Consider the following 24,715-nt stretch of genomic DNA (forward strand, 5'->3'; position numbering starts at 1 on the left):
TAATGTGATACCTCCAACGTTGCTCTTCTTCCTAAAGATTGCTTTGGCTGTTCAGTCTTTTGTAGTTACATACATACAGAGGATTATAGGTACATCCAATTGTTTTATTTCTGGAAAAGGCCATTGGAATTTTGATATGGATTATATTGAATGTATATATTACTTTGGTTAGTATGGACATTTTAGAAATGTTAATTCTTCCAAACCATATACATGGCTATCCTTCCATTTATTTGTATATTCTTCAGTTACTTTTGTCAATGTTTTACAGTTTTCAGTGTACAGATCTATCACCTCCTTGGTTAAATTTATTCATTGTTCATTCTTTTTGATGCTGTCAAAATGGGATTATTTCATTATTTCCATTCTGCATAGATTGTTATTGTGGTAAAGAAATGCAACTGAATTTTATGGGTTGATTTTGTATCCTGCAACTTTACTGAATTCACTTGTCATTTCCAACAGTTTTTTTTTTTTTTTTTTTTTTTGGCGTGTTTATGTAGTTTTCTACACATAAGATTACATCATCTGCAAACAGGGATCATTTTACCTTTTCGTTTCTGACTGGATTGCCTTTTATTTCTTTTTCTTGTATGATTGCTCTTGTTAGTACTTCCTGTGCTATGTTGAATAGAAGTGGTGAGAGTGAGCAACTTTGACTTGTACCTGATCTTAGAGGAAAAGCTTTCAGTTTTTCTCCACTGATTATAATGTTATCTGTGAGCTTTAAATAAGTGGCCTTTATTGTGTCTGGGAAATTTTATTCTATGACTATTTTGTTGAGGGTTTTTATCACAAAAGGATGTTTAACTTTGTCAAATGTTCTTTTTTCTGTGTCTGTTGAGGTGATCATGTGGTCTTCATCTTTCGTTTTCTTAATGTGGTATAACACATTGATTTGCATACGTTAAACAAACCTTGCATTCCAGGGATAAATCCCACTTGGTAATGGTGTATAATCTTTTTGATGTGTTGTTGAATTTGGTTTGCTAATATTTTATTGAGGATTTTTGCATCTGTGTTCACCAGAGATATTAGCTTGTAGTTTTCTTTCCTTGTAATTTTGCATGGCTTTGACATCAGGGTTATGCTGGTCTCGTAAAATGAGTTTGGAAGTCTAATCTCTAATTCTGTTTTTGGAAGAGTTTAAAAATCGTTGGTATTATTTTTGGAATGTTTAGTAAAATTTAGCTTTGAAGTTGTTTGGTCCTGGATTTTTCTTTGTTGGGAGGATTTTTATTACTGCTTCAATCTCATGTGTTACTGATCTGTTTAGGATTTCTATTTCTTCTTGATTCAATCTTTGTAGGTTGTGTATTTCTAGGAATTTATACACTTCTTCTAGGTTATCCAGTTTGTTGACATATAATTTTTCAAGTAGTCCTTTATGATTCTTTTAATTTCCTAGGCATCTGTTGTAATGTCTTCTGTTTCATTTCTGATATTTTTTATTTAAGTCTTCTCTTTTCTTCAGTCTAACTAGAGGTTTATTGACTTTATTTATTTTTGAAAAACCAACTCTTAATTTTGGGTTATTTTTCTATGGTTTGTCTGTTTTCTCTTTGATTTATTTCCATTCTGATCTTCATTATTTTCTTCCTTCTGCCACCTTTGGGTTTTATTTGTTCTTTTTTTCTTTTTTAAATTTTTTAAAATTATGCTTCAAGTTCTGGGATACATGTGCAGAACGTGCAGGTTTGTCACATAAGTATACACATGCCATGGTGATTTGCTGCACCCATCAATCTGTCATCTACATTAGGTATTTCTGCTAATGCTATCCCTCCCCTAACCTCCCACCCCACGAAGGGCCCCAGTGTGTGATGTTCTCCTCCCTGTGTCCATGTGTTCTCATTGTTCAGCTCCCACTTATGAGTGAGAACATGTGGTGTTTGGTTTTCTGTTCTTGTGTTAGTTTGCTGAGAATGATGGTTTCCAGCTTCATCCATGTCCCTACAAAGAACATGAACTTATCCTTTTTATGACTGCATAGTATTCCATGGTGTATATGGGCCACATTTCCTTTATCCATTTTATCATTGATGGGCATTTGGGTTGGTTCCAAGTCTTTGCTCTTGTGAACAGTGCCACAATAAACATGTGTGTGCATGTATTTTTATAGTAGAATGATTTATAATTCTTTGGGTATATACCCAGCAATGGGATTGCTGGGTCAAATGGTGTTTCTGGTTCTAGATCCTTGAGGAATCATCACACTGTCTTCCACAGTGGTTGAACTAATTTACACTCCTACCATCAGTGTAAAAGTGTTACTATTTCTTCACATCCTGTCCAACATCTGTCGTTTCCTGACTTTTTAATGTTTGCCATTCTAACTGGTGTGGGATGGTATCTCATTGTGGTTTTGATTTGCATTTCTCTAATGACCAGTGATGATGAGCTTTTCTTCATATGTTTGTTGGCTGCATAAATGTCTTTTTTTGTGGAAAGTGTCTGTTCATATCATTTGCCCACTTTTTGATGAGGTTTTTCTTGTAAATTCATTTAAGTTCTTTGTAGATTCTGGATATTAGCTTTGTCAGATGGATAGATTGCAAAATTTTTCTCCCATTCTGTAGGTTGTCTGTTCACTCTGATAATAGTTTCTTTTGCTGTGCAGACACTGTTTAGTTTAATTAGATCCCATTTGTCAATTTTGGCTTTTGTTGCCATTGCTTTTGATGTTTTAGTCATGAAGTCTTTGCCCATGCCTACGTACTGAATGATATTGTGTAGGTTTTCTTCTAGGGTTTTTATGGTTTTGGGTTTGACGTTTAAGTCTTTAATCCATCTTGAGTTAATTTTTGTATAAGGTATAAGGAAGGGGTCCAATTTCAGTTTTCTGCATATGGCTAGTCAGTTTTCCCAACACCATTTATTAAATAGGGAATCCTTTCCCCATTTCTTGTTTTTGTCAGGATTGTCAAAGATCAGATAGTTGTAGATATGTAGTGTTATTTCTGAGGCCTCTGTTCTGTTCCATTTGTCTATTTATCTATTTTGGTACCACTACCATGCTGTTTTGTTTACTGTAGCCTTGTAGTATAGTTTGAAGTCAGGTAGCATGGTGCCTCCAGTTTTGTTCTTTTTGTTTAGTGTGAAAATGGCCATACTGCTCAAAGTAATTTATAGATTCAATGCTATCCCTATCAATTTGTTGTCATTGTAGTAATTTGAGGTGTAAAGTTATGTTGCTTATTTGAGATTGCTCTTCTTTTTTTCTAGTTTTATTTTGGGTTGAGGGGGTATATGTACAAGTTTTTTACATGAGTACAGTGTGTGTCACTGAGGCTTGGTATATGAATGATCTCATCATCAAGGTAGTGAGCACAGTACCCAATAGGTAGCCTTCCAATCTCTCCTCCTTCCCACCCTCCCCACTCAAGTAATCCCCAGTGTCTATTGTTCCCATTTTTGTGTCCATGTGTATTCAATGTTTAGCTCCCATTATAAGTGAGAACATATGGTATTTGGTTTTCTGTTCCTGTGTTAGTTTGCTTAAGATAATGGTCTTCAGATGCATCCATGTTGCTATAAATTTCCCTCTTGGTACTCCTTTTGCTGTATCCTGTAACTTTTGATAAATTATATTTTCATTTTTGCTTTTCTCAAGATAGTTTTAAAATTTCTTTGATTTCTTCTTTTACCCAGTGGCTATTCAAGAGTGTGTTAGTTTTCATGTATTTGTGAATTTTCCCTTTTTCCAGCTGTTATTGATTTCTAACTTCATTCTATTGTGGTTGGATAATATACCTGGAATGATTTCAATCTTCTTAAATTTGTTAAGATTTGCTTTGTGACCTGAAATGTGATCTATTTTGGAGAATATTCCATGTATGATTGAGAAGAATATATATTCTGCTGTTGGATAAAAAGTTCTATATAAGTCTATTAGGTCCATTTGGCCTATAGTGTAGTTCAGTTCCATTATTTCTTTGTTGATTTTATGTCTGGATGTCCTATTCACTATTGAAAGTAGGATATTGAAGTCTTCTACTATTATTGTATTGCTGTCAAGCTCTCCTTTCCAATCTGTCAATATTTGCTTTATATACTTAGATGCTCTGATGTTGGATGCATTTATATTTACTATTGTTATATGTTTCTGTTAAATTGACTCCTTTACCATTATGTAATGATCTTTTTTGTATCTAAAGACAGTTTTTTTTTTAACCAAAATTCTGCTTTATCTTATATAAGCAGAGCCATTCCTGCTGTCCTTTGGTTACCATTTGTATGAAATATCCTTTCTTATCCCTTTCCTTTCAGCCTCTGTGTGTCCTTAAATCTAAAGTGAATTTCTTGTTGACAGCAGATAGTTTGATCTTGATTTTTTTATCCATTTAATGACTCTATATCATTTTATTGGGAAGTTTAGCTCATTTACGTTTAAAATTATTACTGATAAGGAGGGATTTATTATTACCATTTTATTAACTCTTTTCTCTTTGTCTTACAGCTCTTTTGTCCCATTTTTATCTCTGCTCTCTTTTTCTCTTTTCATTTTTAATTAATTGGCTTTGATTTCTTTTTGTTTTTCTTTTGTGTAACTTCTGTAGGTATTTTATTTGTGGCTACCAAGGAGCTTGCATAAAACGTCTTATAGTTGTAACAGTCTATTTTGAGCTGATAATAACTTCATTTGCATACAATAACTGCTTTGATCTCTCTTCCATCCACATTATATTCTGTTGATGTAACAATGTACATCTATTTGTATTATGTATCTATTAATATAATTTAGTTATAGACTTTTTAATATTTTTGTCTTTTAGCTTTTATAGTAGAATTAAAAGTGATTTACCACCTCTATTATAGTAATGCAATATTCTGTTTTTGTCTATATTTACCTTTACCAGTGAGCTTCATTTCTTCTTATGCATGTGTGTTGCTGTTTAGTACCCTTTTAATTAAACTTGAAGAGCTCTCTTTAGCATTTCTTGTAAGGTAGGTCTAGCAGTAATAAACTCCCTGAGTTTTTGTTTTTCTGAGAAAGTCTTAATCTCTTTTTCATTTTTTAAGGTTAGATGTACTTGATACAATATTCTTGATTGGCAGTTCCCCACTCCCAGCACCCTGAATATATCATTCCATGCACTTCTGGCCTGCAAGGTTACTGCTGAAAAATCTGCTAATAGTCTTAGGAAGATTCCCTTGTATGTAGTAAGTTGCTTTTCTCTTTCTGATTTCAAAATTCTCTGTCTTTAACTTCTGACAATTTAATTATAATGGGTCTTTTTGGATTCACCTTATTTGGTATCCTTTGGGATTCCTGGATCTGGGTTTCTATTTACTCCCCCAGGCTTGGGATGCTTTTAGCTATTATCTCTTCGAATATATTAGGTTGGTGCAAGAGTAATTGCGTTTTTTTGTAGATGTATTGCAAAACCTGCAATTACTTTTGCACAAACTGAATACTTTCTTTCACTTTCTTTTTTCTCTTCTTTTGGGTCTCTAATAATGTATACATTGGTCAGCTTTATGGTGTCCCATAAGTCTCTCAAGGTATCTTCACTCTTTCATTCTTATTTCTTTTTACTCCTCTGACTGGATGATTTCCAATGGTCTGTCTTCAAGTTCACTGATTCTTCTGCTTGGTTTAGTATGCTGCTGAACTCCTTTGTTGAATTTTCCAGTTCAGGCATTGTATTCTTAAGCTGTATCACTTCTCTTTGGTACGTTTAAATATTTTTTATCTGTGTATTGAAAAAACTTTGTTTATGCCTTGCTCTCCTGACCTCAGTGAATATTTTTAAGACCATTATTTTGAATTCTCTGCTGGGTAAATGACTTGTTACCATTTTATTAGCTTGACTTCTGGAGTTTTATCTTGTGTTGTTGTCGTTGTTGTTGTTTGAAACATATTTTCCTGTTTCTTCATTTTCCGTGATTCTGTGTTGGTTTCTGTGCATTAGATAAAACAGCCACCTCTCCAGTTTCGTGTAGGAATAAACCACACAAATCAGTCTGGCCAGTGATTCTGGGTGCCTCCCAAACCTTTGTGCTTGTCCAAAGCACTGTCTGTATCCCTCATGGGGGATTAATGTGTTCCAGATTCTATTAGTGCCCTGAGATAATTGAAAAAGAAGTCAATACTTTGAGAAGAAGCTGGAAAATTTGTGGTGCTAGATGTGTGGCCCAGTTTTCTTTTTCTCTTCAGGGAGAAGCTTGGAACTGAAGTTTTTCTGCCCTTGTTCTGGAATACGGCATGGAGACCATCTGTGTCAGATTCCTGCACTCTAATTCAGACTGTACACTCTTTCAACCTACCGGTCTGCTCTTTGTTTCCCCCAGGGGCCTAATGAATATTGATTCCCATCAGCTGTCAGAGACAGGTGAGTCAGATGGAGGCTTGGTACTATCTCTAGATCAAGCCGAGAAGAGGATTTGTGGGAAGTGCCTATAGTTCCATTCAGGTGCCCAGAGAACTACTTTTTGCCTGCCCCATCAGCTCCAAGATGCAGGATAATTAAAGTCCTAACCCTGGAAAGCAGCTGTGAAAGTTGAGATGCTAGGTGCACAGTTGAACCCCTTCCAGGGAGAAACTGGAAACTGGGTGTTTTCCCTTCTTGCTCTCTGCCGAGCCAGGGGAAATAGCCACTACAAGTGTTCCCATTCCCATTTATAATCAAATCAATTCTTTGTTCTCTGTGGTCTGGTGGGACTTGTAAATGCCAAGTCATGTCAGTTCCTAGAGATAAGTGATTTAGGTGCTAGTCCCTCAAGTGGGAGCTGTACAAGTTGGGGTGCTCAATGTATAGATAAGCCCCTTCCAGGCAGAAGCTGGAGGCTTGGTTTTACTGCTGGAGTAATCTGGGGGGAAAAGGTTGCTAATTAGCTGCCTTTAAAATAGATTATTTTGGATTGTCTGGGTACCCCCAGTGTAATCAAAATGGCCTGATGTAATCAAAATGGAAGGACTCAATCTACCGTCATTGGCTTTGAAGATGGAAGTGGGCCATGAGCCAAGGAATGTAGGTGATCTCTAGAAGCTGCAAAAGGCAAGGAAATTGATTCTTCAGTACAGCCTCCAGAAAAGAACTCATCCTTACCAACACCTTGAGACTCATTTTGAACCTCTAAGTTCCAAAATTGTAAGATAATAAATGTTTATTGTTTTAAGCGACTAAATTTATGGTAACAGTAGCAACAGGAAACTAAGTGTATTGGACTTGAAAATGTGTATTCTGCTGTTATTAAGTGGAATGTTCTATAAATGTCAATTAGGTCAAGTTGGTTGACAATGTTGGCACACCGAATAATGCCCCCAAAGATATCCATGTCTTATTGCCCAGGACATACCTGTGGACGTTACCTTATATGTCAAAAAGGGATATTGCAGATGTAATTGAGTTAAGTATCTTGAGATAAAGAGATTATTTTTGATTGTCCGGATGGACTCTAAATATAAATTGTAAGAGAAAAGCACAGGGAAACCACAGAAAAAGAGGGCAATGTGAGGACTGAAGTAAGATGCTGTGCTGCTGGCTTTGAAGATTAAGGTAGGGGCCATGAGCAGCTCTAAAAGCTGGAAAAGGCAAAAAAATAATTTCCCTAGAGATTTTGGAGAAGTAGGGCCCTACCAGCACCTTGATTTCAGCCCCAAGAAACTGATTTTGAACTTTTGATTTCTAGAACTGTGAGAGAATAAATGGGTTGTATTAAGACACTAAGCTTGTATAAATTTCTTGCAGCAGCCATAGGAAACTAATACAATGACTAATACAATGGTGTTCAAATCTGCTCTATCTTTACAGATTTTTTGTCTACTTGTACTATTATTATTATTATTTCCATACCTGTCTTCCATACTATTAATTATTGAGAGGGGCATTAAAATTTCTGACCATGTTTGTCAGTTTTTCTTTTTATTATTGCAATTCTGTCCATTTTTACTTCATGTGTTTTAGAATTCTGTTATTACACACATAAAAGTTTTAGATTGTTATGTCCTCTTGATGAATTGATGGCTTTATCATTGTGGAATGTCCTTCATTCCTGGTAATATTTTTTCCTTTGAAGTCCACTTTGTCTGATATTAATATTGTCCTTCCAAGTATCTTTTGATTAGTCTCATCATATAATACCTTTTTTCATCCTTTTCTGCTTAAGCCAGCTGTCTTTATATTTATTGCAAGATTCATGTAGGCAAAATATAGATAAGCTTTGTTTTTTAAACCCACTCTGACAGTCGCTGCCTTTTAACTGAGAATATGTAGATCATGTATTTAATATTTAGATTATTGACTTCTTTAGATTTAAATCTATCATCTTACTGTTTTAAAAATTTGTCTCATTTGTTCTTTGTTTCCCGTTTTACTGTCTTCATTTATATTAATTGAACTTTTAAAAAATTCCAGTTTTTCTCTGTCTGTTGGCTTATTATCTATAACTCCTTGTTTTGTTATTTTATTTGTTGACTTTGAGTTTATAGTATAGAGCCTCCACTTACCTCAGTTCACCTTCAAGTGATATATCACTTTACATAGAGCATAAACATTTTATAATAGTATCATTTCTTTTTTCCTCTCCTGATTTTTGTCCTATTGTTGTCACATGTTTTACTTTTACATATATTACAGACCTCAATCTATATTGTTAGTATTTTTGTTTAAGCAGTCAATAATATTTTAAAGGTATTTAATTAATAAGAAAAATACCTTACATATTTACTCATGAGGTTACCATTTTTGATGATCTTAATTCCTTTGAACACATCAGTATTTTTCTCTGATATCATTCTCCCTTTTTAACTTTTTTTTTGTAGTTCAGGTCTGCTGGCAACAAACTGAGCTACTGAATGTCTGGAAAAGTTTTTATTTTGCCTTCATTTTTGACAGGTAATTTTGAAAAATAATTCTAATTTGACAATTTTTCTTCTAATACAGTCATGTGTCACATAATGATCTTTTGGTCAACGACAGACCACATATGCAATGTTGGTCCCATAAAAGTTAACCTCTATTTTTACTGTATTTTTTTCTGTGTTTAGATATGTTTAGATACACAAATACTTACCAATGTGTTACAGTTGCCTACAGTGTTCACTACAGTAACATGCTATACAGGTTTGTAGTCTAGGAGCAATAGGCCATATCATATAGCCTAGGTGTGTAGTAGGCTGTACCATTTTGGTTTGTGTAAGTACACTCTATGATGTTCACACAATGATGAAGTAGCTTAATGGTGCACTTCTCAGAATATATCCCCATTGTTAAGTGACACACGATTGTACTTTGTAAATGTTGTTTCACTGTCCTCTCTGTCACATTAATTCTTCAGAAAAATCTGTTGTCATCCTTACCTTTGTGTCTCTGGTCATAACATGTTTTTTTCCTCTAGTGGCTTTAAGGATTGTCCTTTTATGATTCATTTTGATCAACCTGATTATAATGTTCCTTCGTGTAGATGTTTTATTTGCTTGGGGTTCATTGAACTTCTTGGGTTGTTTGCTTACAGTTTTCATAAAATTTGGAAAACTTTTGGCCATTATTGATTCCAATATTTTTTCTGTCCTGACCCCCTTTTATTTTTAGTGAATCCAGTTACATACACATTCCACTTGAGGTTGTCCCAGAGCTAATCGAAGCTATGTTCTTTGAAAGTGACTATTATTCTTTTTGTGTGTGTGTGTGTGTTTTCTATGTTGGGACATTTCTATTGCTGTGTCTTCAAGTTCATTAATCTTTTCTCTTTTTAAAATTTCTAGGGTCGGGGTAAATATGCAGGTTTGTTATATAGGTAAACTCATGTCACAAGGGTTTGTTTTACAGATTGTTTTGTCACCCAGATACTAAGCCTAGTACCCAATAGTTGTTTTTTCTGCTCCTTTTCCTCCTTCCATCCTCCACCCTCAAGTAGGCCCCAGTGACTGTTGTTCTTCTCTTTGTGTCCATGTGTTCTCATCATTTAGTGCCCATAGGAGAACTTGTGGTATTTGGTTTTCTGTTCCTGTGTTAGTTTGCTGAGGATAATGGACTCCAGTTCCATTCATGCTCCTGCAAAAGACATGATCTCATTCATTTTATGGCTGTGTAGTATTCCATAGCGTATATGTACCACATTTTCTTTATCCAGTCTACCATTGATGGGCATTTAGGTTGATTCCATGTCTTTGCTATTGTGAATAGTGCTGCAATGAACATCCATATGCATGTGTGTCTTTATGATAGAATGATTTATTTTCCTTTGAGTATATACCCAGCAATGGGATTGCTGGGTTGAGTGGTAGTTCTGTTTTGAGCTCTTTGAGGAATTGCCACACTGCTTTCCACAATGGTTGAACTAATTTACACTCTCACCAACAGTGTATCAGTGTTCCCTTTTCTCTGCAACCTTGCCAGCATTTGTTATTTTTGACTTTTTAGTAATAGCCATTTGGACTGATGCGTGATGGTATCTCATTGTAGTTTTATTTTGTATTTCTCTAAAGATCAGTGATATTGAGCTTTTTTTCATATACTTACTGGTCACATGTATGTCTTGTTTTGAAAAGTGTCTATTCATGTCCTTTGCCCACTTTTTAATGGGGTTGTCTTTTTTTCTTATAAATTTGCTTAAGTTTCTTACAGATGCTGGATATTAGAGCTTTCTTTGTCAGGTGCATAATTTGTAAAAATTTTCTCCCATTCTGTAGGTTGTCTGTTTACTTTGTTGATAGTTTCTTTTGCTGTGCAGAAGCTCCTTAATTGAATTCTATTTGTCAATTTTTGCTTTTGTTGCAATTGCTTTTGGCATCTTCATCATGAAATTTTTGCCAGTTCCTATGTCCAGAATAATATTGTCCAGGTTGTTTTCCAGGGTTTTTATAGTTTTTGGGTTTTACATTTAAGTCTTTAATTCATCTTGAGTTGATTTTTGTATATGGTGTAAGGAAGGGGTTCAGCTTCAATCTTCTGCATATGGCTAGCCTGATTAGACAATTATTCTAGCACCATTTATTGAATAGGGAGTCCTTTCCCCATTGTTTATTTTTGGCAGATGGTTGTACGTGTGTGGCCTTATTTTTGGCCTCTCTATTCTGTTCCATTGGCTATGTGTCTGTTTTTGTGCCAGTACCATGCTATTTTGATTACTGTAGCTCTGTAGTATAGTTTGAAGGTAGGTAGCATGATGCCTCCAACTTTGTTCTTTTTGCTTGGGATCACCTTGGCTATTAAGTCTGTTTTGATTCTGTATGAATTTTAAAATAGTATTTTTTCTAGTTCTGTGAAGAATGTCATCGGTAGTTTGATAGGAATAGGATTGAATTTATAAATTGCATTGGGCAGTATGGTCATTTAAACGATATTGATTCCTCTTATCCATGAGCATAGAATGTTTTTTCATTTGTTTGTGTCATCTCTGATTTCTTTAAACAGTGTTTTGTAGTTCTCATTATAGAGATCTTTCACCTCCCTAGTTAGCCGTGTTCCTAAATATTCATTATTTTTGAGGCAGTTGTGAATGGGATTGCATTCCTGATTTAGCTTTCGACGTGACTGGTGTTGGTAAATAGGAATGCTAGTGACTTTTGTACATTGATTTTGTATCCTGAGGCTTTGCTGAAGTTCTTTATTAGCTGAAGGTGCTTTTGTGCTGAGACTATGGGATTTTTTAGATATAGGCTCCTGTTTTCTGCAAACAAGGATAGTGTAAATTTCTCTCTTCTCATTTGGAAGAGAGAAACAAACTCTCTTTTGTTACTTTCTTTTATTTCTCTCTCTTGTCTGATTGCTCTGGCCAGGACTTTTAATACTATGTTGAATGGGAGTGGTGAGAGAGGACATCCTTGTCTTGTGCCAGTTTTCAAAGGGAATACTTTTAGGTTTTGCCCATTCAGTATGTTGGCTGTGGGTTTGTCATAGATAGCTCTTACTATTTTGGAGGTATGTTTCTTCAATACCTAGTTTATTGAGAGTTTTTAACATGAAGGGATTTTTGAATTTTATCGAAAGCCTTTTATGCATCTATTTAGATGATCACTAATCTTTTCTTTTTCAGCCTAATGTTTTGCTAGCCCTATTCAATGTATTTCTTATATCTTTTATGGTGGTTTTTATCTCTAGAGGTTAAATTTGGATCTTTTTCATGTCTTCCATCTTACTACTTAACTGTTTTAACATATAGCATACCATTTTAATAACTGTGTTAATGTCTTTGGCCGATAATTCTAATGCTTTTGTCAGTCTGGGCTGGTATTTATTCATTGATTTATCTCTTCACCATTGGTCATATTTTCTTGCTAATTTTCATGTTTAATAATTTTTTATTGGATGCCAGACATCTGGTTTTGACCTTCTTATGTGCTGAACATTTTCGTACTCCTGTAAATATTCTTGAGCTTTCTTATGGGATGCATTTAAGTTACTTGGAAACAATTTGATTCTTCAGGTCTTGCTTTTAATATCTAGTAGGCATACTTGATAAGTTTTTAGTCTGGAACCAATTATTTCCCACTAGCGAGGCAAGGCTCTTCTGTGAACTCTACCCAATACCCCACAAATCATAGGCTCTCTTAGTTTTTATGGTCTGTGGTGAGTGCAGGATACTATCTCCTGTAATATTCTTGACTGGTTCTTTTTGTCACCTCAGGGGGCTTCACCACATGCATGTGGTGACCAGTATTCAATTGAAGACTCAACGGGGACTCTCTGTAGGTGTCTGGATTTCTCTCTCCATGTAGCTGTCTCATCTCTCAGACTGTTATGTGAACTCTTAGCCACCTTTGTATCTCCAGAATCCCAGCTCTATCTTCTCAAATCAGGGAGTCTGCCAGTTCCACCTGGTTTCCATAAATGTTAGTTTTTTTTAACGCTGCCTAACAAATTACCACAAACTTAGCAACTTAAAACAGCATAGATTTATTATCTCAAGATTAGTGTGGGCAAGGAGTGTAGACATAGCTTAACTGTATGTTCTCTGCTTTAGGGTTTCACCAGCCTGTAATGCTAGCTTAAGTCTAATTAGAGGCTTGACTAGGGAAAGATCTGAACCCTCAGGATGTTGACAGAATTTGTTTCTTTGTGACTGTTACTAAGGGTTTTGACTTTTTCCTGGATGTTGGCTAGAGGCCACCTGCAGTTCTCTGCCATGTTAGCCCTGTTCATAGGCAATTCACAAAATAGAAATTTGCTCCTTGAAGGAGAGGAAAAGGAGTCTTTGTGCAGCCATATAAATCACTGGAGTGACATTCTGTCACCCATGCCATGTTCTATTGGTTAGAAGTAGGTCTCAGATCCCACTCACACTCAAGTGGAGGAGTTCTACAAAGGTGTGAACACCAGGAGCCAGGAATCATTTGAAGTCATCATAGGGTCTGTCTGCTATACCCTCTCTGTGTTGTGACCTGAAAACTCTCTCAAGACAGGAGGCTGGGACAATTGAAAGTCTTGTCTTGTTTTCCAATTCTCAGTGATTACTCTGTTCAGTGTCTTCAACACTGTCATTTTATATCATTTGTCCATTTTTTGGTTGTTTCACATGGGGCAGGAAGTGGGTATCTGATCCTTGTTATGCTATTTTGATCTGACAAGGAAGTCTGAACTCTGATTTTTAAATTTAGTTTTTCTGTCTGTTGTCAGGGTATGGAAGTGTTGTAGCTTTTAAAAAGTTGATATTATATTGAGATTCATTGCTTTACTTTTATTACCTCTAATTATCTATCTAAAATTATTATTTTTCTTTCTCATCAGTACTCATACCTTTTATTTTTATTTCTGTTTTTAAAGTTATTAGATAGATGAGACCTGTGGTAAAATGCTAAAAGAAGCAGTGATAGTCTGCATCCTTTGTTGTTCTAAATTTTAATACAAATGCCTGCAATGTTGGAGAGAAATTCTCTTTTTTCATCTGTCCACTTTTAGATGTTTTTCAGTATCTTTACATTGATTTAAAAATTTTAAAAGTTTTTATAACTGCTACTCATGGAGGAGTTTATGTAATCAATTCACTTCCCCATCATTAATAGGAGTATTCATCATTAACTTTTTAAAAATCAATTATAATTTTATTTATTAAAATTTCATGAGTTTTTTCAAATACAGTTCATCATCTTTGGTAGTTTTTTGTTCCTTTTTAATTTGGGCTGTGTGTGTATGATATTTTAAGAAATATTTCATAGCTACTTAGTACACTGTAACTAGTACTGTGATATTAAAGTTTCTGAGTCTACTTCCGTTGGGTTTTTAAATCTTTTTGATCTTGTTCATAGGGACATGATTTAGGTTCACTTTACTGAATTAATTCCATCTGAATACTCAAGTGAATTGGAGATGGCTTCCTGTAGAGAAGATTGCATTTGCTTCTACTGGATGTCAAGAATTCAACTAATTTTGGATAACTTTAGTCTCCTGGAAGGTCCTAAATTACTACAGAACACTCCAAATCAGCTCTCCAATTTTACTGACAACCCAAGATTGATTTCTTCATCTCAGGATTGGTACCAGCATTTGTCTATTGGTCAGCTCTGCCTTCCTTGTTCATGTATTCCTCATGGGCCTCAACTCCAGTTTGTGCTCCTCATTTTAAAAAAAAATTGTTTGCTCCATCTTTGGAATTTTCTTTATTCTTCTGGCGAGCTCATCAATTATAAAAATTCTGTTTCTTTTAATAAATGTAGCCTCTATTTGCACCTAGCAAGATGATGCTTCAGAATATCCAGTCCAATTTACTATCTTTTCTGACATTTGTCTTTACCTATGTTTCAGTGATCAATCTGAAGGACGTCCGGGCTAAAATCTGGCTAAAATGAGTCATGTGTCCACTTATCATTTTCTAAGGAGAAAACTATAGAAGAGAATTAACAACATATGATCAAAGGAACTTTACAGTTTATGTAATATTATTTTATTGCCATTTTCATTATATTCAGTAGAAACAGTAGTACTAGAAAGAAGAAAATGAGTTTTTAGGAACATAAAACTGGCTTTAAATATTTGAAAATGAGAGGAATTTTATGTTTACAGATTTCAAAAGGCTTTGATATTATATTTCAATGCAGACAGTAACTTACCGTATGATTTGGTTCATTAATAATTGGAGTGATGTTAAGATTTAAACATTTCATAGAATCTCAAATACGACATCGGGTACCACATTTTACAGGGAAAGCACTGTGATTCACCCACTAGTGAGTAAATAATAAAAAATTCACCCACTAGTGAGTAAATAACCTAGGAGTCCTGCGTTCTAGTCTAATAACTGTTCTCGAAACTATCAGTAACTTTTTGGGTATAATAAACAGCAAGCTGCAGAGTAAATTGCACATACTAAAGAGTAAGCAACAAAACAAAGTGCACATGCTGTGCAATATGCAAAGCAACAGAATTAGCAATCTGAGACACAACTGAATACAAAATAAAACACACAGTTGTGTTTTGATTAAGGCTCTTTTCAGGCAATTTGCTTCAGCCAAGGCTGTGTAACTTCTCTGAGTTTCCATGTACTTTATAAGGCTCTCTTTGAATTCCTTTAATTTTTGATCTGATCCCACAGATCCACATTTAGACCTCTGTATTAGGCTGTACAGCCCATTGGTATAGTGATCACCATTTTTCTCCATCAACAGATCCTCAATCAAGTCCATTAGCTCCTTCACTTGGTCATCCTGATTTCTCCCTTCAGCACGGTTATTAAAGGCACAGATTCGCCCACCACATGCTGCCACCAGCTTGCTTAGGGCTTTGTTATCAGAGTTGCGCATGTAATCCATCAGGGAGCCACCACTGAGGTCTTCCTTGTGGGTAAAGAGGACAATTGTGTGTCTCATGGCATCCTCTCCAAAGATCTCCTTCACCCTCTGTGCAGCCTCCTGGTCCTGTGAGGTGTAGCGGCCCAGCTGAGTCACCAGGAGCAGCACATGGGGTCCTGGTGCAGAGAGCAAGTAGCACCTCTGCACCTCTTTGTACAGAGCTTCACAGTGGTCCTTCCAAGAAAACATATCTGGTGTATCAATAATGACAATCTCTCTATCTCCCCAGCTTCCCTGACTTTTGCTGCAAGTCTTAGTCAAGGTCCGGGAACTCAACTTCGATTCAAATGCTTGCTTCCTGAGGATGCTGTTCCCTGCAGCACTTTTGCCGGTTCCTGTTTTGCCCACAAGGATGATTCTCAGCTCAGATCTGCTGGCACATTGGCCCTTTGCATGTGATCCTGTGAGGAGCAAGTTTACTGTGTTTATCACCACATTGATCATGGCAGTGGAATTTTTTTTTCTTTTTCTGTCTTTTTTTTGAGACCAAGTCTCACTCTGTCACCCAGGCTGGAGTGCAGTGTCACAATCTAGGCTCACTGCAAGCTCCACCTCCTGGTTTCACGCCATTCTCCTGCCTCAGTCTCCCGAGTAACTGGGACTATAGGCGCCCACCACCGCGCCAGGCTAATTTTTTTTTTTTTTTTGTATTTTTAGTAGAGATGGGGTCTCACCCCATGGTCTCGATCTCCTGACGTGATCTGCCCACCTCCGCCTCCCAAAGTGCTGGGATTACAGGTGTGAGCCACCGCGCCCAGCTGGCAGTGGAATATTTTTTAATGGTAAGGAGGTATTCCCCATTATGTAAAAGGATACTCTCATATCTATTTCATGTATGAAATGAAAACTAACTTGATTTCTCTAGGACTGCAGGATATTGCCATTTGGAGCCTAGGAAAACACACTTGGGGATGAGATGGATTTAGAAACATTTCTCATCATGCAGTGGTTGCCTGAATCACTCAGTCCTGGATCTCTAGAAGAAAAGTTCTCTGGAGATCAGAGATGTGTAGGCAAGGCCATGGGTTCCATCTCAATGTGGGTCAAGTGACCTGGCTCTGTTTCAAGGCCAGAGGTTTCTCCTCTGACCTTTGCTGGGCAGAGTGGGGTCATGACTACCAGGGAAGTGTCTAGACCAGCAAAATATTAGAATGAGCAGTGTAAAATTATTTTTATTAGTGAAGAAATAACTGAGATCTTATAAAGGATATCATAATTTTGCTTAGAAAGGATGGCATAATTTTTGTAAAAGATAGTCACAGAATATGGTAAACTTCCCTCTCTCTTTCCCCATTTCCCTTCAACGTGGGTAAGGTTCTGGGGAGACGAGTGAATGGGGACAGAGGTATGAAGGAGCTTGAGACTTTAGGGAAAAAATGTGTTTCATTCATTCCCCCTAAAGGGGAAGGCATAGGAGCCATGGTGCCATTTCTGCTGGTCCACATGGCAGTGAAAGGAATGACTTGTCTAGGGCAGGTTCATGGAAGACTCAAGATGCAGCTTTGTAGTGGAGAGATGAGTTATTTAACTTGCAAGGTAGGGGTACTCTGACTCCTGAGGGTTAACTCCTTGATTCCTTTACTGTAAGGGAGGAACATTTGACCTGTATGAATGAAATGGAATACCATGATAACAGAAGAATCTTTCTGGAGGGAATATCCAAACAAACTAAGACTCTTCTGCTAAGCCCATGGCCTTTTGGGGTTTAGCTGTTCCTTACTCTCATGTTGCAGAAATAAAGTTGGAGAAAGAACATCTACATTGACTACAGAATATCAGAGCTTAGAAGGAACTTAGACTGTACAAAGAAAATGAGCTTTCTGAGAGGCAGCATGCAGTGGTGAAGAATAAAGAATCTGGAGCTGGATTGCTTAGTTTTAATTGTCTTTCCATTGCTAGTCATATGATCTTGGACAACTGATTAATTTCTCTGCATCTGGAGAAGATGACGGTTTACTCCATGTGGTGGTGTTCTAAGTATTAAATAAGTTAATATATGTAAAGAACTTAAAAGAGTGCTGGTGCACTAAAGCACTTAGTGAAAATTAGGCTAGGATTGTTTATAGCAACCTCCTTATAGAGGAAGTAACTTGCATGTAGCGGTTAAGTAACTTGGACAAAGTCCTAAATAGTTAGTGAAATCTACCATTTATTGAGAACTTTTAATGTGCCAGGATCTGTTCCAAGTGGTTTACCTTCATTACCTAATGTACTCCTTCTAGCAATGGTATGAGTTAGGTGCTGCAATGCCCACCAGGGGTCTTGTTCTTATTTGGTTCAAATGACCTCTTGGGCTCACAGAACTGCCATGGGCCTCACTGGGACACTAGTCTACTTTAATGGAAATCTTAGCTTGCCAGAGGGACAATGTTGGGCCTTCCACCTAGTGGAAGTCTATGCAGCAATTCATGGAACACTGCAAACTGTCACCTGGGGATGTCCCAGGGCAAGGAGATGGCATCTTGAGCAGTTAGAGAAGCCACCCGGACTCACAGGAGCCAGTGTCTCTTGTAGCAACCCTAGGGGTTTAGCTTCCAGATTCCCTGCAAGGAACATGAGAGTTACAAGAGTCACTCTGCTCAGGGAAGTTCCAAATAGCTTCCTAGCATGTATTTATAGTTCTTTCAGCATAGATATAATTCACCCATCAAGAGAAGTTTTCAACCATAAGCAAAGTTCCTAATAATGTTATAGACATTTTACTCTTATTAAATTACTAGAGAATCTGAGCTAAAACGTTTAACCAAAGATTAAATTCTCAGGCAGAAAGGGAAATGGTTTGTCAACCTTTTTACCCATGGGTTTCTTTTATTCACCTTATTTTACACATGAATCTGCAACTTGGCCAAGAACTTAGAGCTATTAAAATTAACCAATTTTGTAAATGAAAAAGCTGGCAGTTGAACCAGCCCATTTTCTATGCCTGAAGTATTAGTGCTTTGCCATGCTGCTACACTAATACTTGTTGCATATATTTAAGTATTTTCTCTTCCAGCCAAATTGGCCAAAACTTATGGACATTTATTCTTATTTTCTGTATGCCAGTGAAGTTATGGCCTCACAGTGGGCAGGCAATGTACACTTTTACTTAAAAGGAAGCAGGCATTACATTACAGATTTCTATATTCTGAAAACAGCAGCCAAGCAGCTCCTGATACACCTTGCTGGTGCTTGCTTAGAGGTAGCCAAACTGCACCTTTAACCTTCCTCTCGCCTATGAAAACAGAAATCAAGGGAGTCGCTGAAGAGAACCGGTGGGAGTCCTGAGTTTCTGGCCTCCTAGGAAGTGCAGCCTCATTCTCTCCCGTGGGGAGGGTATAGGGAAGAGAATTCTCTGCATCCAAAGCCAAGTGAGAGGGTCTCTAAAACATCCACTCATAAATATTGGGCACGTCACCGAAGTTGAGAGATAGGTCATTTCCCAGATGGGTGTCTGCTGAATGACAGAAACTGGTAAGCCTATCCAAGTGCAGCAAAGTGAAGAGAATTCTTGAGCAAATTTAGAGAGAAGTAAGATATTACCTGGAGTTTGGAGACATGTATAAACATGGAAATTGGTGTCTATTTCCTTTCTGGAGAATTCTAAATTTTGAAGGCAGACTAGAGCCAACTAGGAGACCAGGATAAGGTGTAAGAAGCAATGGCTTAGGGGGTTTCCCATGGACAGAAGGGATCTTACAGAAAATAACGAGGCACAGCTGCCTTGATGAGGCCCTGCCAAAGGCCTGCCTTGTATGGCAAAGGGAGTGCAATAGTAAGAGGAAGCCAGGGGTGCCATGAAGGTGGGAGCAGAGGTCTAGTTGGATAATTCAGCCAGAGAGGGCACAGCCTCTGGCAGGAAGTGTGCAAAGCATCAGCCCCATGGGGCCGCCACAGTGTCCTCGCACGGTGGAGGGTGTCTGCTGTAATGGGGCATGGGATGGTGGTGAGGACCAGCCAGGAGACGACTGCAAAGACAATGGGACTCAAGCACTCCACTTTCTTTCTCCAGTCACCCATCCTCCTGCCTGATGGGGAAAGAAGGACTAGCATGAGGGTTGAGGAGGCAGAGCTGGAAGGGAGAGGAGGACTTTTGGAAGGTCCCAGAGTTCAGGCTGAGGCTGAGGCTGAGGTAGAGGAAGGAGAAACTCATACTGAATGTAAGTTTGATATTAGATGGCACCGAACAATGCAACACCTGATGTATGTGTCATAGGGACTTTAATAGACTATTCTTCTAGTCTGCATTAATCATAAAGGCAACTGCCTGAGATGGCATCAATAAATCAAGATTGTGGCCAGGCGCGGTGGCTCATACCTGTAATCCCAACACTTTGCGAGGCTGAGGCAGGCAGATCACTTGAGGTCAGGAGTTGTAGATCAACCTGGCCCACATGGTGAAACCTTGTCTCTACTAAAAATACAAAAATTACCCAGGCATAGTGACACATGCCTGTAATCCCAGCTACTCAGGAGGCTGAGGCAGGAGAATCACTTGAACCTGAGAGGCAGAGGTTACAGTGAGCCACAGAGTGAGACTGGGCCACAGAGCAAGACTCCATCACCACCCCCCCAACCAAAACAAAAGGAAATCAAGATTGCATAATAAGAGGCAGTGATGGGAGGAAAAAAAGTTGTTTCTCATTTGGATCGCAGAGTTCAGCTTGTTAATAAACAAGTTCCATACACAATGAAGCCAGAGACCTCCTATTTCTCACAGGTGAGGGTTGAGTGTGAAGGGAACTTGGAAGGGAGGAAGATCTGGGCTCTTCTTGATGTAAGAGACTGAAGATAGGGCTGGCGAGGGGCAGAGAGTGAGGAGGAGGGAGTGGGAAAGGGGAGGTCAAGATACAGAGAGAAAGACACCCATACCATACAGATAGCAGAAACAGGTGCAAGAAGAGGAGAGAGAGAGAGAGAGGACAAGGGAAAGAAAGGGAATGATAGAGTCAGAGACAGAGAGAGAGAGAGAGAGAGAGAGAGAGAGAGAGACAAAGAATCTATAGAAGTGTGAGAGAAGGAAGAGAAGACTGAATGGTAGGAGAAGGAATATATCAAAGAGATCTGAAAGATTTGTGCATAAGGGAAAAGCCTGGATGCATATTTTGGATCCTGGTGAGTATTTTAACAATTTTCAGGCCAGATGTGGTGGTTCATGCCTGTAATCCCAGAACTTTGCAAGGTCGAGGCTGGCGGAAACCCCGTCTCTACTAAAAATAATAATAATTTAAAAAAATAGCTGGACATGGTGGTGTGTGCCTTTAGTCCCAGCTACTCAGGAGGCTGAGGCAGGAGAATCACTTGAACCTGAGTGGTGGAGGTTGCAGTGAGCCAAGATTGCGCCACTGCACTCCAGCCTGGGTGACAGAGCGAGACACCATCTCAAAACAAACAAACGAACAACAACAACAAAACCAAAACAAAAACCTGCAATTTTCAGCTGCTGGTGGTGGTAGCTGTGGGAGTTAGAATAAGATCCTTCATTCTTTTTTATTTTGCCCCAACATCATCAGAAGACACACACACACACACACACACACACACACACACACACACACACACACACACACACACACACAAGAGAAGTCACTTTCTTACCCCAGTGATTGTGTTCATTTTGGTCCATTGTTGTTCCTGAGAAACAGACAGACAAGAAACTTATTTTTCAGTTCTAAATCCTGAAAGATCTTTATTTTTCTTTTCTTTTTCTTTCTTTCTTTTTTTCTTTCTTTTTTTTTGAGACACAGTTTCACTCTGTCACCCAGGCTGGAGTGCAGTGGTGCGATCTTGGCTCACTGCAACCTCCACATCCTGGGTTCAAGCGATTCTCCTGCCTCAGACTCCCGAGTAGGTGGGATTACAAGTGTGCACCACCACCCCTGGCTAATTTTTGTAGTTTTAGTAGAGACAGGGTTTGACCATGTTGGCCAGGCTGGTCTCGAACTCCTGACCTCAATTGATCCACCCGCCTCGGCCTCCCAAAGTGCTGGAATTAAAAGCATAAGCCACTGCGCTAGGCCAAGATCTTTATATTTCTAAACAACCATGCTTCATTTGTCTACTAATAAGGGACAAGATGGGTGGGAAAAGAATGACTTCCTACTTTACAGAGAACTGGAATCACTTGCTGAGGAGCTGAGAAGTGGGTTTCGTTCGTAAGCCTCACACCCAGTTCTCTCTCGCTTCCTTCCTCCCATCCTCTCACAGGTCAGCCCGGCTCCCTTCTGTTTTTGTTTTGCCTGCACACTCTTCCCTTCTGTCAGCTTTCTTTGTAGGTGTGCCTTCCCTTACACCTGAGGCTCAGTCCTCCCTTTCCCTCTCTTTCTTTTTCCACCTTGCCTCCTTCCCTCCTCTACTCTCTCCAAACCTCCTCCCTCATGTTGAGTCTTTGCTGACAGACTCAATGAATTAAGATTATGACTCTGGGAAACCGTGCAATCCTTTAAGCTAGAAATACACTTCACTTGATCCATCAATTGCTTGAATTTTCCTAATTCCCCAACAGCCATTGATTATGAAGCCCTTGCAATCTAGGAACTACTATGCAGTGAGAAGTATCGGTACATTTTCATCAGCTAGTTTCTCTTGCTTAAATCTGGCAGGCATAGACCAAGCCTACAAGCACAGAAAACTGAAAGCCACATGTTAATGCCCAGATTCTTCCCAGTTAGCACTTTTTATTGGCTTTATACTATGGAAATTCTTTCTTTGCCAGTGATGTGTAAAGCAAATTGCATTGGTTTCCTGTAAACTGGCTTCACTTAAGGAAAAGGCAGTCACTCTAAATTGTTTCTCTTAAAATAGGACAAATTTGTTCTAAGAAAAATGAAAATGTTTGTGCATGGCTTGGAACCTAGAAATCAACACTGCAGAACTTTTTGTAAATCTTGGCTTACCTGATTTACTGTCCAAAGAAACAGTTGGCTCCCTGTTCAGTCCTGTTATCTTGTAGCTCAGCTCCAAGAGAAAAAGAAAGTAAAACTGAAACTCCAGATGGTCTTCTTCCTCTCTTGAATCTTCACTGAGCTTCCTGACTGCTAACAAACCCCACCACGTGCCTATGTCTGAAATTCTCTTTCATGCCATTAAACAAAATAAAGTTTAAATGGAAAGTTAATCAGTAGTTATTTACTGTCATGCGGGCCAACTGTCTCTTCTCAAAAGTGAAAAAAGAGTGTTTTAATTATTTCATCTGTACTAGAAAGAAAGGCACGAATGCCAAGGAAGTTGGTAGATTTCAGTCCTTCCCAGCTGGGATATGTCTTAACAGTTAGAAGTTTGTCTAGATGCAAATGACCCCCCGAGAAGGGCTTAAACCTCATTCACACTGGCAGCAGGAATTGTTCTAAAGCAGATGCCACTGGGAGAGAAGAGGAGCCTCTGATAGGCACTGCCCAGGGGAAGAAGGGCACAGAAAGGGGAACCTGAGAGGGGCCGGTGTTGTACGAGTCTGATTGTAACGACCATTAACCATCAAAACGTTTTTACATAATTCATTCATGGCTTCTAGGTTTCTGGGCCTTTCTTCCCTGTCCAGCTCTATAATTTCAGAGAACCTCCCTGTGGGGAGAAATTGTCTAGGAAATATCTATAGTAATAATCTGGAGTGGTTTATATTGAAGAAGAATAACGCAAATAATTACAGTTGAAATCGTCCAAATATTCTTTTTCTTATACATAGGGCAGTTGCCACAGCACGGGAAGAAAGACATGGAATTTCTATTGTCTTTAAATACCCCCAGATTAGTAGTGATATGCATTGCTTTCTTTCCAAACTCATTGGTCAAAATAATCACATAGCCCTAGGCTCCTAATCACAAAGCCCTAGGCTCCTAATCACATGGCTCTCCTATTGAGAGGTGACAACATGCTAGCAGCCCTCGCTTTCGGTGCCTCCTCAGCCTCAGCGTCCACTCTGGCAGCGCTTGAGGAGCGCTTCAGCCCGCCACGGCACTGTGGGAGTCCCCCTCTGGGCTGGCCGAGGCTGCAGCCGGCTCCCTCTGCTTGCAGGGAGGTGTGGAGGGAGAGGCACGGGCTGCGTGCTGCACGGAGTCCAGCACCAGTTCCGGCAGGCGTGGGCGCGACTCGGGGGCCCAGCACTCAGAGCGGCTGACCGGTGCCTCCAGCCCAGGGCAGTGAGAGGCTTAGCACCTGGGCCAGCAGCTGCGGTGGGTGGGCCCGGTCCCGAGCAGTGCCGGCCGGTGCTGTGCTCGAGCTCTCGCGGGGCCTCAGCTGCCTCTTCGTGCACTGCCCCCTGCTCCACAGCACTCAGTGCCATCAACCACCCAGGGGCTGAAGAGTACAGGTGCAAGTGACCCCCTGAGAAGTGGATTCCGGGGGACTGGCAGGGCAGCTCCACCGGCGGAAGCCACTAGGTGAAGCCAGCTGGGCTCCTGAGTCTAGTGGGGACTTCCAGAACTTTTATGTCTAGCTAAGGGATTGTAAATACACCAATCAGCACTCTGTGTCTAGCTCAAGGTTTGTAAATACATCAATCAGTACTCTGTATCTAGCTAAGCTAGTGGGGACTTGGAGAACTTTTATGTCTAGCTAGAGGATTGTAAGTGCACCAAGCGCTCTGTGTCTAGCTCAGGGATTGTAAACACACCAATCAGCACTCTGTCAAAATGGACCAATCAGCAGGATGTGGGTGGGGCCAGATGAGGGAATAAAAGCAGACTGTCCCGCCAGGCAGCTTCACCAACCCGATCCGGTATCCTTCCACGTGGTGTAGGCTTTGTGTTTCCCCTCTGCAATAAATCTTGCTGCCACTCACTCTTTCGGTCCACACTGCTTTTATGAGCTGTAACACTCACCCTGAAGGTCTGCAGCTTCACTCCTGAAGCCAGTGAGACCACAAACCCTCCGGGAAGAACAAACAATTCCAGACGTGCTGCTTTTAAGATCTGTAGCACTCACCTCGAAGGTCTGCAGCTTCACTCCTGAAGCCAGTGAGACCAAGAACCAACCAGAAGGAAGAAACTGGGGACACACTATCTTTAAGAA

General features: G+C 39.0%; 2 protein-coding genes across 2 annotated transcripts in view; one reads left to right on the forward strand and one right to left on the reverse strand.

Annotated features, from left to right (window-relative positions):
* The window catches only part of RARRES2 (retinoic acid receptor responder 2), a 647,965-nt gene that overhangs the window by 259,232 nt on the left and 364,018 nt on the right, over window positions 1-24,715 (forward strand). The window lies entirely within an intron of this gene.
* On the reverse strand, window positions 14,804-23,127 carry GIMAP2 (GTPase, IMAP family member 2). The gene is made up of 3 exons (XM_050785908.1): window positions 22,606-23,127; window positions 21,308-21,343; window positions 14,804-16,131 (listed from the first exon to the last, which is right to left on the reverse strand). Exons 2-3 carry the CDS (start codon window positions 21,333-21,335, stop codon window positions 15,137-15,139), a joined length of 1,023 nt encoding a protein of 340 aa, XP_050641865.1. The 5' UTR covers window positions 21,336-21,343; window positions 22,606-23,127; the 3' UTR covers window positions 14,804-15,136.

The sequence above is a fragment of the Macaca thibetana genome, chromosome 3, assembly GCF_024542745.1.
Source record: "Macaca thibetana thibetana isolate TM-01 chromosome 3, ASM2454274v1, whole genome shotgun sequence".
In the NCBI taxonomy this organism is placed as follows: domain Eukaryota; kingdom Metazoa; phylum Chordata; class Mammalia; order Primates; family Cercopithecidae; genus Macaca; species Macaca thibetana.